This window comes from Perognathus longimembris, chromosome 20 (assembly GCF_023159225.1).
Source record: "Perognathus longimembris pacificus isolate PPM17 chromosome 20, ASM2315922v1, whole genome shotgun sequence".
In the NCBI taxonomy this organism is placed as follows: domain Eukaryota; kingdom Metazoa; phylum Chordata; class Mammalia; order Rodentia; family Heteromyidae; genus Perognathus; species Perognathus longimembris.
The window spans coordinates 7,722,040-7,736,126 of record NC_063180.1 but is presented as its reverse complement, the minus strand read 5'-3'; the positions used below and the strand labels follow the sequence as shown (position 1 = coordinate 7,736,126).

General features: G+C 42.8%; 1 protein-coding gene across 2 annotated transcripts in view; it reads left to right on the top strand.

The window, feature by feature from the left end:
* The first annotated feature begins 5,808 nt into the window (after positions 1-5,808).
* Marco (macrophage receptor with collagenous structure) overlaps positions 5,809-14,087 on the top strand; it is a 45,030-nt gene continuing 36,751 nt past the window's right edge. For both annotated transcript variants that reach the window (XM_048369338.1, XM_048369337.1), the window contains exon 1: positions 5,809-5,926. In XM_048369338.1, coding sequence (XP_048225295.1) covers positions 5,893-5,926 — 34 coding nt within the window. In that variant the 5' untranslated portion in view covers positions 5,809-5,892. The remainder of the gene's footprint in view (positions 5,927-14,087) is intronic.

The window sequence follows — 14,087 nt, the reverse complement described above, 5'->3', positions numbered from 1 at the left end:
CAAGCCAAGAGCTATAGGAGAAAAGGGGCTGGCTGCTAGGAGGCCTTCCTGGGGCCTTTTGAGGAGGAAACCCTCTATTCATTGACACTTGATAACCATTTATCATTTTTTAAAAAGTTTGATACTCTTAGATGATTAGAAACTCTCCATCAAACTGAGTAAGTGTTCCTTTTACTGGTTCTTCTTGTTCCCTTACTTGTTAAGGTTAGAATACCCTATTGTTACCTTTTCCACTTGCTCAATTCCATGGAGATGGTATAGTTAGTCTCATGGTTTGATATTCTATCTAAGTGTCATGATTCCCAAATTAATATTTTAAAATATACATCACATAGACATTTCAAACACAGTAGTTGTTTCAGTCAAAAAGCTTACAGTCAACCTTGAACTTTATCTCTCTCCCTCTCTTTCCCAACATTCAGTCCATTAGGTATTCCATTGCTCAATCTAAAAATACATCCAGAATCTGAATGTTATGGGGTCCAGGGGAGGTACCCCAAATGGGACTCAAACCCATGTCCCTCCAGGGTCTACCATGTAAAGACAGTCTCAAGCAAAGATGGATTTATTGGGGAAGCAAAAAGTGAACTGACCGGCCAAGGACTAGATGACTCTTAAGGAAGTTTACTAGAAAGAAGAGTAAATCATTGGGTGGTAGATTGTAGGAAAGTAGGTCGGGGTAGGGGCTTAGGCCAGCAGAATAATTGTGTGCTCAGCAGTTGAGAAGTGCTCAATAAAGAGAAAATCAATGTCCTGAGGGAAAGAAGGAACACATGTTGTTGGAAATTCCCTACAAAAGGTGAGACTTGAGTGCCCACATGGAGACTTGGCTTTCTCTCTCCCTCTCCCTCTCCCTCTCTCTCTCTCTCTCTGTCTCTCTGTCTCTTTCTCTCTTTCCCCCCTACCTCTCTCCCTCCTTCCCTCCCTCCCTCCCTCCCTCCCTCCCTCCCTCCCTCCCTCCCTCCCTCCCTCCCTCCCTCCCTTCCTTCCTTTCTTCCTTCCTTCCTTCCTTCCTTCCTTCCTTCCTTCCTTCCTTCCTTCCTTCCTTCCTTCCTTCCTAATTTTCCTTCTGTCTTTCTCTATACTGGGGCTTGAACTCAGGGCCTGGGCACTGTCCTTTAGCTTTTTTATTCAAAGCTGACACTTATACTTGAGGCACACCTCCACTTCTGGCTTTTGGGTGGTTAATTGGAGCTAAGAATTGTAATATGGAGGTCAGATCTGGCCAGTGCCATCATTAGCTGTTGAGGGGTGTCAGACTGACTCCATCTCTGATTAGTTAAAGAGAGCAAAAGCCGATTCCATCTTCCCTAAGATCTCCCCCACCCTATCCAGGGATGTTCTCCTTCACTATGATAAGATTGTGTAAACTGCTTGACCACCTGAGGTGTGGAAGGTTCAAGGAACGTTCAAGGTTAAACCTGTGCCCTCCCATGAGTAGGTGTATCCACCTGCATCATGTGAGCCCCACCAAATCCATGGCGCCAATTCTAACTAGAATGATAGGTTGGTTCAAACAGATACTGTGAGGCAGACTGTAACTCCATTGGCCACCTGCATGTGACCTGGCATGCGCTGTAAGTGTTGAACCCCATTGGCCACCTGCATGTGGCAGGTTTGACTAAGTGATGTTTGCTTTTATAACCAGGCCTGAAAGGCTGCGTGTGGTCACAGTTTCAGCTCCAGAGTCTGGGCTGTGACCCTGGCCTGTCAGTTCGCTCTTTACCTTCCCAATAAATCCATCCTTTTATCATCTTTTTTCTGGAGACTGAATGGTGGACTCTAGGAGGAACCAGGAATCCCCTCCCTTGGGGTGGGGAGGTGACTCCATTACAAGAATCTAATGGAATTTCCTGTCTGGGCTGTAGTCCTCATTTCCCAGCCTCCTAAATAGCAGAATTACAAGTACAAGCCGCTGGGGCCCAGCCTGACTCTTTATAGGATCCTGGAATATCCATGGAGACTTGGCGACCCATCTTGATGGAGTTTTGTTTGCTGTGGACCCTGAAGTTGGTGAGAGTGCTTTTTAGGTTGAGTGTCAATATGGTTGTCCTGTTTTAGCCTGGAATAATGTTTTTCAAGGGCATTTTTTATGGTCTACCAAAGACACTGATTGAGCTAGTGTGGGATCTACTAGTTGATGGAATACTGTGCTCTTGCCATGGGCAGCTGCCTGTAATTCTAACTGCTCAAGAGGCAGATTCTACATCCGGAGCATCAAGGTTCAGGGAAAGCCTGTGCAAAAAGTTGTCAAGACCTTATCTCACACAATAAAAGTTGGGCATGGTGGGACACAGCAGCTGTCATCCCAACAACACAGGAAGCATAACTAAGAGGATGATAGTCCAGTCCAGCCTGGGCATAAACTTGAGATCATTTCTCAAAAATAACTAGGACACAAAGGGCTTGAAAGCATGGCTTAAGTGGCAGAGTACCTGCCTAGCAAGCAGAAGCTCTGAATTTAAATCTCAATACTATCCCTCCCCCAGCCCCAAATCAAGCTGGCTAGAGACCTCCAAGGGTGGGGAGCTGTGCTTCCTTGATGCCTCCAGTGTAATAAAGCAGTGTGAGCCAGTGGGCTGTCCCTCCAGAGAACATCAGGGCTCTGTACTGATACTAAATGATGCACATTTAAATGCTAAATCCAATTATACACACTTTGCTAGGAAAAATGAAGCCAAACCCTGCCTTTCTTGAACAATGTCATCCCTAAATGCAATGAACCACTTCATCAAGGGGAGAAACAGTCAGATCTATGTTCCTGGAGATAAGAGTGTCTGAGTGGAGCTCAGGAAGAGACTGTGCTGTTTCTTAAACTGTGCTCCAGGGAAGGTTTAAGAGATGAGGAGGGTGCACTCACAGTCAGGAGCTTCACCTTCTGTGCTAACTTGATGCAGGTATTGTTCTGAGCAGTCCTTCATTTACAAACCTGTTCACACTTCCGACCACTCCCTTTCTCCTCACCCACTCTGGGCACCCAAAGCTCCAGGTGTCCCCTATCCTGGAGATCAGGAAGCAACTGAAGCCCAAAGCAATGGAAAGGACCCGAAGAGAATAAGCAGACAGCAGTCTTCATTTAAAATGTCAGTGTTTTATGGATGATAGAAGGTGTTTTTTAAATTTATTTTGAGAGTATTATTTATTTATTTATTGGTGCTGATACTAGGGCTTGGACTCAGGCCTAGGCACTGTCCCTTAGTGTTCGTTTGTTTCTTTCTAGGTTGGTGCTCCACCACTGAACTGCAACTCTACTTCTAGTGATAAATTGGATAAGAGTCTCACAGACTTGGGCTGGCTTTGAATGACGATCCTCACATCTCAGCCTCCTGAGTAGCCAGGACTACAGCTGTCAGCTACAAGTACCCGGCTAAGTCGCCTGCACTTCAGGCTAATTTCCCACTGGCTTCATCCTTCTAGCTCCCAGTCCCAGGCTTCCCAAGAGGGAGTGGACTAGCTCCAGTCACTTGAAGTATCCATTTATTGCTTGAGAAAAAGGGATCCATATCAATAATTTCATGAGGTTCAGCTAATGGATGCTTTCAGGACAAAGGCAGAAGGATATCCTCTGTCTTCAGTTGATGCAGGATGCTTCATTATTCTACTTAGCAGTCCTCAGCTTAGAGGAGAATTCAATAAGACTAGAGCCTGAGGCTGGGATGGGAAATCTTGGGATTGTAGCCCTAAATTTAGCCAGAATTAAGTCTTTACAAGTGGGTTCTAGATTCAAATTCTATCACAAGCCTTTTCTAACTGCCTGACCACAGGTTGTCATGAGTATTGAGTAATATATGTAAATGTCTGGCACAATTCATGACATAGCAATAAACCCCGGAGAACAATGAATATTCCAGAAGTTAAGTCAACCCAGATCACACAGAGAATTCATGGAAGGGTTGAATCTCATTAGCCCACAGCATTTTCCAGGGAGCTTTCCTGCCATCAAGAGGATCCATGCTGAGCAGAGGAGCACCCAGCAGAGGGGAGTCCTGGGAACACAGTGAGAAAGAGAGGGGATTTCCCTTCCCCCAGGGGAGCCCCTCACAGCCTTTGCCAACCCCAAGGTCTGTCCCCAGCCTCTAGCTGGAACTGACTGCTTTCTACACTTCTTTATATCCAGTTCCCTTCCTTTTAACCTTTTCTGTCCCCGCTGTGGCTCCAGGCCCTCTGCTGAGACCAGTGACTTCCTCAATGTTGAAACTGTGGGCGCCACTGTGGGCCTCTGCCTCTGCTCCCCAGGAACTTCCAGAAACTCATTTTCCTGAACCTCATTCCCCTTTCAATTTCTGCCAGAGAAAGTGTCTTGCCCTGGCCCTGAACGCCTCTGCCCTCTTCTTCTTACCTCTTCTATTCCACGTGGACCCTAAGTCCCAAGCTTCCCCAGCTGGCCCATCTCTGTGAGGCTCAATTTCTCTTTCTTACCTGGGAGACCACCTCCTCCATTGTTAATTTTTTTTTTTTTGGTCAATCCTGGGGCTTGAACTTTGGGCCTGGACGCTGTCCCTGAGCTCTTCAGCTCAAGGCTAGTGCCTTACCACTTGAGCCACAGCACCATTAGTGGTTAGTTGGAAATAAGAGTCTCACAGACTTTCCTGTCTGAGCTGGCTTTGAACCAAGATCCTCACATCTCAGCCACCTGAGTAGCTAGCATTACAGGCATGAGCCACCAGTGCCTGGCATCCTTTTTGTTTTTGATGCCAGTAATGGGGAATTAAATTCAGGACCTTGAACTCTTGCTTGGCATTTCTGCTTAAGACTGGTACTCTACCACTGGAGCTACACCTCTACTTCTGGCTATATTTTGTGGTTATTTGGAGATAAGAGTCTCAGGGACTTTCCAGCTAGGCTGCTTTTGAGCTGCAGATTTGATTCATGGAATATATTCACAAGAGTGATTAGTGACTACCTTAATTTGCAAAGGAGCAAAGTTGAAAAGTTGAGCACCTAAACTGGAGTGATTTACAATCACACAAGAAAGGGTGGAATTGGAAATGGCCATTGTGTGTGTGTGTGTGTGTGTGTGTGTGTGTGTGTGTGTGTGTGTGTGTGTGTGTGTGTACAGAGGCTAGAACTCAAAACCTCTCATTCTCACTTACTTTTTTCACTCAAGGCTGGTGCTCTGCCACTTAAAGTATGTCTCCACTTCCATGAGAACAACCATTCTATCTCTCTATCTGTGCCTTCATCACCAGGCTGTGTGACCCCTGTAGAAATGCCTGACGTGAGGCAGATGGAGGGATGGAGGGTCCTCCCCTCAGGGAGCTCAGATCTTACCTGGCCAGCCTCCACACCTGCAGGCACTAGCACAGATGGGAAATCTGGGTGCAGCTTCTCAAATATTCCTGGGTATACAAGCCACCAGGGACCTTATTAAACTGCAGATTTGCATTCATCATTTTGGGGGAAGTGAGGGGAGATGTTGCAGGCCCAGGGACCATGCTCTCAGCAGTGTCCAGGAGAAGTAAGGCAGTAACTAGAACAGCCAGCTGTGTCTAGGACAAAGCAGAGCTTGGTCGGGCAGAGGGGATGAAGACGGCAGTCCTCCCAGTGTCACCGAGGGGCCTTGAGGGCAAAGAAGTGACCCCAAGCTCTCAATTCCCCATTCATAGCAGCTGCACCCAGGATGCATTCCACGTGAGAATGGCCTATAGGAAGAAATTCCCCATCACACAAGATATATTTTGCAAACTGAGAAGTCAGAGCCAAAGGGAAGTCCGGTGTGGTCTCCAGCTAGCTACTGCAGTTATATGAGAGGAAGAGTTTCCTCCAACCGGGCATTTCTGCTGCCTCCAGGGCTTTGGCCACCTATAAATCTTAGCAGTGGGGAATAAGGAAGCCCTCAAAGAGGAAGAGCTCCTGGGGTGTGCAGAAGAAGGATCAGCTGTCCATCACATCATGCTCGCTGCCACAGAGACCTTCCAAGTCAATGGTAAAGTACTGCTCCCCCATGCAGGGTCTGCCCACAAAGTTAGTGAATAGGGAAGTTTTACTGCATTGTGGACCTAGCAATCACCAGTGCACATTGGCAATGACCCATCTGTAATTTCGGTAGTGCTATTGACAGATGCTGTGTCCTTAGCCTATAGCTGGCCTTTGTTTTAAGCAGTATCATTTTATTTGAAGTATATTTAAATATTTTCCTTGGGATAAAAGTCACTGCCTATTAGATGTCCTCCTCTATTTAATGAGCGTCTTGCTCTGGTATACAGGCTGGATAACAATACAAATCAGGGGTATACACAGCTCCATAGTACTGAAGCCAAGTGCTGTGTGTGTATGTGCACTGTGTACACATATGTACATATATGTATACACACATGTATATATGTGTGTACACACAAATATGTATTTTCTCCATTTAGCTTACAATTAGATTGTATAGGATTGAACACAACATTAGAAATTCAGTTACCTATCATCTTCATTTTTACCCTCAGGGTTATTGAGGTGATATACGGTTTGAGTCTTCTAGAATTTGTAGCATTTAAAGGAGTAGACTTGGATCATCCCAGAGGCAATTTCTGATTTCCCGGTCTAGAACCTGCTGTTGGAATCATCTTCCCAAGTGACTGGCTTTCTTGGGAGTTGTAACATGGGAGCAATAGCAGTTTTATTTTTTAAAATTTATTTATTTTTCCAGTCCTGGGACTTGGACTCAGGGCATGAGCACTGTGCCTGGATTCTTTTTGCTGAAAGCTAGCACTCTACCACTTGAGCCACAGTACCACTTTTAGCTTTTTCTATATATGTGGTGCTGAGGAATCAAACCCAGGGCTTCATGGATGGGAGGCCAGCACTCTACCACTAGGCCACATTCCCAGTCCCACAATGGCAGTTCTATGCACACAGAATCAGTCTGCAAAGGTCCCTGGCTGGATAGAATGGAGATGCAAAATTATAAGTCTGTGCTGACTCTTGGAATTTTTATTTAGAACTTTCTAGAATGCAGTGTACTGGAGATGTGACTTTATTTGGAGGGGGAGGGACTGGTCCTAGAGCTTAAACTCAGGGCCTGGCAAGGCATTTTACCACTTGAGCCATAGCTCCCCTTCCAGCTTTTTTTGTTCATAAGAGTATCATGGCTTTCCTGCCTGGGCTGGCTTTGAACCACAATCCTCAGATCCCAGCCTCTGAGTAGCTAGGATGATAGGCGTGAGCCACTAGCCCCCAATTAGGTGTGACTTTTTAAGATACAGAAAATGTTCTAGAAAATCCAACTGATCAAATATATTGAGGACCTATTTCCGGTTGAGCACCACACCCAGTCCTGAGGAAAGAGACCTGGCATGGAGCTATCTCAAAGGCCCGTCCTTTGCTGGCATGGCCGGGCCACCCCCTCTCCATAAGCTGACCTTTCCCATATGGCTTGTCATAGGACATCACGGAAACACCAAACCTGGTGGAGGATCTGGAGGTCAGAACCGATGTCACTTCTAAAGTTCAAAGCATACAGGATGCTTCTGTAGAGAAAAGGGACTGGCTGGGTCTAGAGTGAGGTACTACATGTTCATGCTATCCCCATAAGGCATATTCTAAGGATATTTAACTTCATATTGCTGGACCAAAATCAGAAGTAGGGGTGCTCAGTAGGCTTGAAACTAGGCTCAGGAATGTGAACTTTTTTTTTTTTCTTGAAGCTGGGGTGGAGTGGCTGGGCTGAAGCCGGACTAGGAAACACTTGCAGCAGGTTGCTCGCTGTGAGAGATGGTGACAGGCTGGAGAGAGCAGGTGAGACAGTGATGAGACTATGAGACAGTGATGGAAAAGAAGGACAAGGACTGGAGATAAGTTGAGTCAGGGAGACACAAGAGTCACTGACAAACTCCAGATTTTTGATTTGGTCTGTGGATGCCAGGATCTACAATTCGAATGAAAAACAAAAATCCACACCACTTGGATTTTCTAAATAGAATTTCTACGTGATACAGATGTTTTCCTAAGTGAATTAATAAATTTCTGCCTTCTAATGCAAACATCATGGGAACTTTGTAGTTGAGTGTCATTATGAATAGCAACCACTGAGTGTTTGACACACAACAACCCTTCAGGTTTACTGTAATAACAAGTGACTTGCTTCCTAGGACAAAGTAGCTCTAGCCATCTTGTATTTGTATTTTCTCTGCCAAAGAGTTTGCTGCCTGTTGGGTGCAGGTGGTTCACACCTGTAATCCTAGCTACTCAGGAGGCTGAGATCCGAAGATTGCACTTTTTGCCTACACAGGAAAGTCTATGAGACTCTTATCTCCAATTTACCTGCAAAAATCCTGAAATGGAGCTGTGGTTCAACTGGTAGAGCACCAGTCTTGAGTGAAAAAGCCAAGTGAGAACATGCGGCCTTGAGTTCAAGCTCCAATACACCACCCCCACACACACACATACAAATTTGCTCCCTTCCTTTCTTCTTTCTCTTTCTCATACTTAGGTTTTATTTTTATTTTGAAAAAAAAAAAAACATTTTCTAAACGTATGACTTAGATTCACCAAAACATCACCCAAAAAACATTTGTAATGTGAAGTTTTCTCTTACTTTTCTCTATTGTGTTCAGTATTGAAACATAAATGCTACAAACCCCTACTTGATAAAATAGTAACCTTTTTAAAAACGATTTGGAAATTCCAGAAGGATGTTTTAACCATCCATGCAGAAACTTTTAGAAGTTAACCTGAGAAATTTACCTATTTTTCTCTAAAGTTAATCTAAAAATGATGGCAAGTTTAATGTTTTTTCTGCAAGCAATTTTAAATTCTACAAGCAAAGTGTTCTGTATCTGCCTTTATGGGGCCCTGGTGTGGCTTCCTCCTTTCTCACTCAAGCTCTACCTAAGGCCTAGAAAGCAAGGGCCTTATTATACAGAGGCTCTCTTGTCTTTCTCCTCCTCCTTCTCCTCTTCCTTCTCCTCCTTTTCCTCCCTTCTTCCTCTCTTTCTCCATCTCCTACTTCTCCTTCTCCTCCTTTTTCCTCATTGATGAAGGTTTATCTTGTTCTTTTTTACTAGTTTCTTGAGGTAGGAACTTATTTTGATTTGAGGCCCTTTAAATGGTGCTGTAAAATTTCTTGTCAGCACTGCATTAGTTATATCCCATAAAATTTGATACAGTATATTTTCATTTTTATTCAGTTCTACTTTTAACATTTTCATTAAGACTTTTCTCTATGACCCATACATAAAACTTCCAAGCATTTGGAGATTTTCATGTTGTCTGGGTGTTGTAGATTCCTACTTTTATTTTACTGTTGTCAGAGAAAATACACTTATGTAATCCCATTTTAAAAATATTTAATGAAGACATGGCCTATTTTGATATTCATCATCATTCATCCATATTCATCCATATAGGCTTGAAAAGAATCTGTATTCTGCTACTATTAACATGATCATTAGATCCTGCTGCTTGCTGATTTTCTAATTGAGAGCAGGGTATTAAAATCCACAGATAAAATTATAGATTAAGTTACTTCTCCTTTAAGTTATGTCAGTTTTCACTTCCTATATTTTAAAGTTCTAGTGTTTAATATCTTAGAAGTAGCAAATAGTTGAGTCCATTTTTGAAATTCGTTTTCCAGTATTTGCCTTCTGATAAGTATATTTAACTCATATAGATGTAATTATTGACATGTTAAACCTGTCATTTTATTGTGTGATTTTCTGTTTTTTCCCTCTTTCTCATTCATATGTTTTTGTTTTCTTTCCTTCCAATGAGTTATTGAAATATTAAATTCAATTCAGATTTATTTATAGTATGTTTAGTCCATTTTTTTGAATAGGTTCTTTGGCATGTCTACCTACAAACAGAATCACAGTCTATTTATACTAGTATTTTATCATTCATGTCAAGTGTAAAAACCCTATTTCAACTTGAACCCTTTAGCCATTTCCTCTTTTAAAATGTCATGACCCTAAGTATTTTCTCTATATACAGTGTAAGGGATATCACATAACATAATAATTTTTTTGTAATTTATTTATTAATTAAACAATTTTTTGACAAGGTGTTGTGCAAAATGGGTACATTTACATAGTAAGGCAGTGTGTACATTTCTTGTGATATCTTACACCCTGTTTTTCTTTCCCCTCCCTAGGTCAGGTAGACATATATACAATACACAATGTACCAAGAACATATACAGTGGCCACGAGGCCCACACCAAAGAAAATTCACCTAGGGCTTTAAATGTAATGTCGACATTAGACAATAGGTCGACAGTAATCTAATATGAACGTGCGTACATAGCTTTTGAGCTATTGTATTCCACTGAGAGGTCAATTTTTGACCTTTATATGTTGAGTAGTTGTTTGGTTTTAGTTACCTAATGTTGGGTCGCTGACCCAATCCTGTGGGAAATACCATTTGACAAGAAGTTTTTGGTTTTACAGACCTGGTCTCTACTGTCTCCCCGTCACCCCATCTTAGCATTCATATATCAGGGAGATCATGCCCCTTTGTTTTCTGTGTTCTAGGCTTATCTCGCTCAACATTATTTGTTCAAGTTCTGACCATTTCCCTGCAAATAACAATATTTCACCATTTCTAATCGCTATGTAGTATTCCATTGTGTATATAGGTACCATATTTTTTGGATCCATTCACCTGTGGAGGGGCATCTGGGTTGATTCCATATTTTGGTTATTGTGAATTGTGCAGCGATAAACATGGAAGTGCAAATGTCTTTTTGATATTTTGGGACCTGCTGTTCAGGATAGATGCCTAGGAGTGGTATGGCTAGGTCATAGAGTAGGTCTATATTGAGCTTTTTGAGAAACCTAAATAATGTTCTCCAAAGTGGTTGTACTAATTTTCACTCCCACCAACAATGGAGAAGGGTTCCTCTTTCCCCACACCCCCTCCAGCATTTGTTGTTGCCTGAGTTCAGAGTATAGGCCATTCTAACTGGAGTGAGGTGGTATCTCAGGGTTGTTTTTATTTGCATTTCCTTTACTACCAGGGATGGTGAACATTTCCTCATATGTTTCTTTGCCATTTTTATCTCTTCTCTTGTGAAGTCTCTCTTTAGCTCCTTTGCCCATTTCCTAATTGGTTTACTGGGCTTGGAGGGGCTTAGTTTTTTGAGTTCTCTGTAGATGACAGATATTAGGCCTTTGTCTGTTGCTGTGCTGGTAAAGATCCTTTCCCATATGGTTGGCTGTCTTTCTATTTTGGTGGCTATGTCCTTAGCTGTGCAGAAACTTTTTAATTTGTAGTAGTCCCATTTGTCAAGTCTCTCCCCTATTTGTTGTGCCCCTGGGACTGTATTCAGGAAGTTCCTTCCTGTGCCTATAAGTTCTAGCGTCTTTCCTACTCTGTCCTTCAATAGTTTCAAGGATTCAGGTCTGATATTGAGGTCCTTGATCCATTTTGAGTTGGTCTTGGTGCATGGTGATAGGCTTGGGTCTACTTTGAGTTTTCTGCATATGGCTGCCCAGTTCTCCCAGCACCAGTAGTTGAAGAGGCTATGTTTATTCCATTGTATGTCTTTAGCTCCTTTGTCGAATATCAGCTGACTGTAAGAGTGCAGTTTTATTTCTGGATCTTCAATTCGAATCCATTGGTCTTCTGGTCTGTTTTTATACCAATACCAGGCTGTTTTTGTTATGATGGCTCTATAGTAGAGCTTGAAGTCTGGTATTGTGATACCTCCTGCACTGCTTTTTTTTTTTTTTTTTTTTGCCTAGAATTGCTTTGGCTATTCTAGGTCTTTTGCTGTTCCATATGAATTTATGGATTGCTTTCCCTATTTCAGTGAAGAATGTAACTGGGATTTTGATAGGGATTGCATTGAATTTGTATAACAATTTGGGCAATATGGCCATTTGCACTATATTGATTCTGCCTACCCATGAGCATGGGTAACAGCAGACCTCTCCACACAAACCTACCACACACAAAGAGAACGGAAGAATACCCTTCCAATTTCTTCAGACCAACAACTGACTGATGCATGAGCACCTCCTTGTGTCTTCTTTGATTTCCCTTATTAGATTTTTATAGTTCTCATTAAATAGGTCTGTCACGTCCTTGGTAGGTTGATCCCTAGGTACTTTATTATTTTTTTGGCTACTGTAAATGGAATTGTTTCCATAATTTCCTTTTCTGCTTGTACATTGCTGGTGTACAGAAAAGCTGCTGACTTTTGTGGATTGATTTTGTATCCTGCTACTTTGCCAAAATGGTTTATTAGGTGTAGGAGTTTGGGGACTGAGTTTTTTGGGTCCTTCAGATAAGATCATGTCGTCTGTGAATAGGGATAGCTTGATTTCTTCCTTGCCGATGTGGATCCCTTTGATGTCCTCCTCTTGCCTTACTGCTATGGCTAGGGATTCCAGCACTATGTTGAAAAGAAGTGGGGGGAGTGGGCATCCTTGTCTTGTTCCTGAGTTTAGGGGGAATGATTTTAGTTTCTCTCCATTTAATACGATGTTAGCAGTTGGTCTGTTGTATATGGCTTTTATTGTTTTGAGGAATGTTCCATCTATTCCTGTTCTCTCCAGAGCTTTTAATAAGTATGGATGTTGTATTTTGTCAAAGGCTTTTGGGGTATCGACTGAGATAACTATGTGATTCTTGATATTAGTTCTGTTTATGTGGTGAATTACATTGATTGATTTACGGATGTTGAACCATCCTTGTGACTGTGGGATGAAGCCTACTTGGTCATGATGTATAATTTTCTTGATCAGTTTCTGGATCCTGTTAGCTAATATTTTATTGAGGAGCTTTGCGTCTGTGTTCATTAGTGATATTGGTCTGTAGTTCTCTTTTTTTGTTGGGTCTTTGTCTGGTTTGGGAATGAGTATATTAGCTTCATAGAATGAGTTTGGGATTTCTCCCTCTGTTTCTATTTCACAGAAGAGTTTGAGGAGTATTGGTATTAGCTCCTCACTAAAGGTTTTATAGAATTTGTTGGTGAATCCATCTGGGCCTGGGCTTTTCTTTGTTGGGAGGCTCTTGATTACCCCCTGTATCTCGCTGTAAGTTATTGGTTTATTTAGTTGATTTATTTCTTCTTGGTTCAGTTTGGGCAGTTTATATCTCTCTAAGAGTTGATCCATTTCTGTAAAATTATTGTTTTTTAGTGAGTAGAGGTTCTGGAAATAGTTCCTTATGATTGTTTGAATACTGTGTGTACTTGTTGTAAGTTTTCCGGTGGAATCCCTGATTTTACGTATATGAGTCTCTTCTTTTTTTTTTTGTAAGTCTTGGGAGGGGTCTGTCAATTTTATTTATTTTCTCAAAGAACCAGCTTTTAGTCTTATTTATTTGTTGAATGGTCTTTCTATTTTCAATCAGATTTATCTCTACTTTAATCTTTGTGATCTCTCTCTCCTAGTCATTTTAGATTCGATCATTTCTTGTTTCTCCAGTTGTTTTAGTTTCATCATTAGGTTATTCACCTGCTCTGTTTGCATTCTTTTAATGTGAGTGCTGAGGGCAATGATCTTGCCCCTCAGTACTGCCTTAGCTGTGTCCCATAGGTTTCTTTGTGATGTATTTTCATTGTCATTGTGGCTTATTGTTGGGGTTCCGGACACCCCCTTTCTCCCCCCACGGGGAGAATGGTAACCACAAACTCTATGAAAGAGCACCCAGCCTGGCCCTCCGCCAGCGGAAGGCCAAAGGCGTGCTCACATGGGCAAACGCTAAGTTGAGGACGGGTTGCTGAAGCTTCCCCTCCCCCCAGGCCCCCCACATGTTACCGAGGGCGGAGGCGAAAAGGAAGGCCTCAGGGACACGCTGCGGTGGTAGAATGCGTCTCAAAGACTTTAATATGGAAGGGCACTTATATAGAAGTAATGGCGGGAAGGAAAGGGGGCTGGCCAAAGGGTCAGTCATAGGCTAGGGGTCACGTTCATCAAGTGACATCACGAAACTTCCCTTTGCGGGCGGGACAATCCCATCATGGTGGCACACACGTGTTCACCTCCCAAGGGGTAGAGGTCAAAAGGTGGGAGGGGCTTCTATTGTCCCAAGGCTGGTGGAAGGGCAGTCTTTCCCAGGCCATAATAATCCCCAACATCTCCCCCTTTTGTTTTTTTCAATAAGCAGGGGATGCTGTAAACACATGGCATGTGTGGGCATAAGGCAAATGCTGA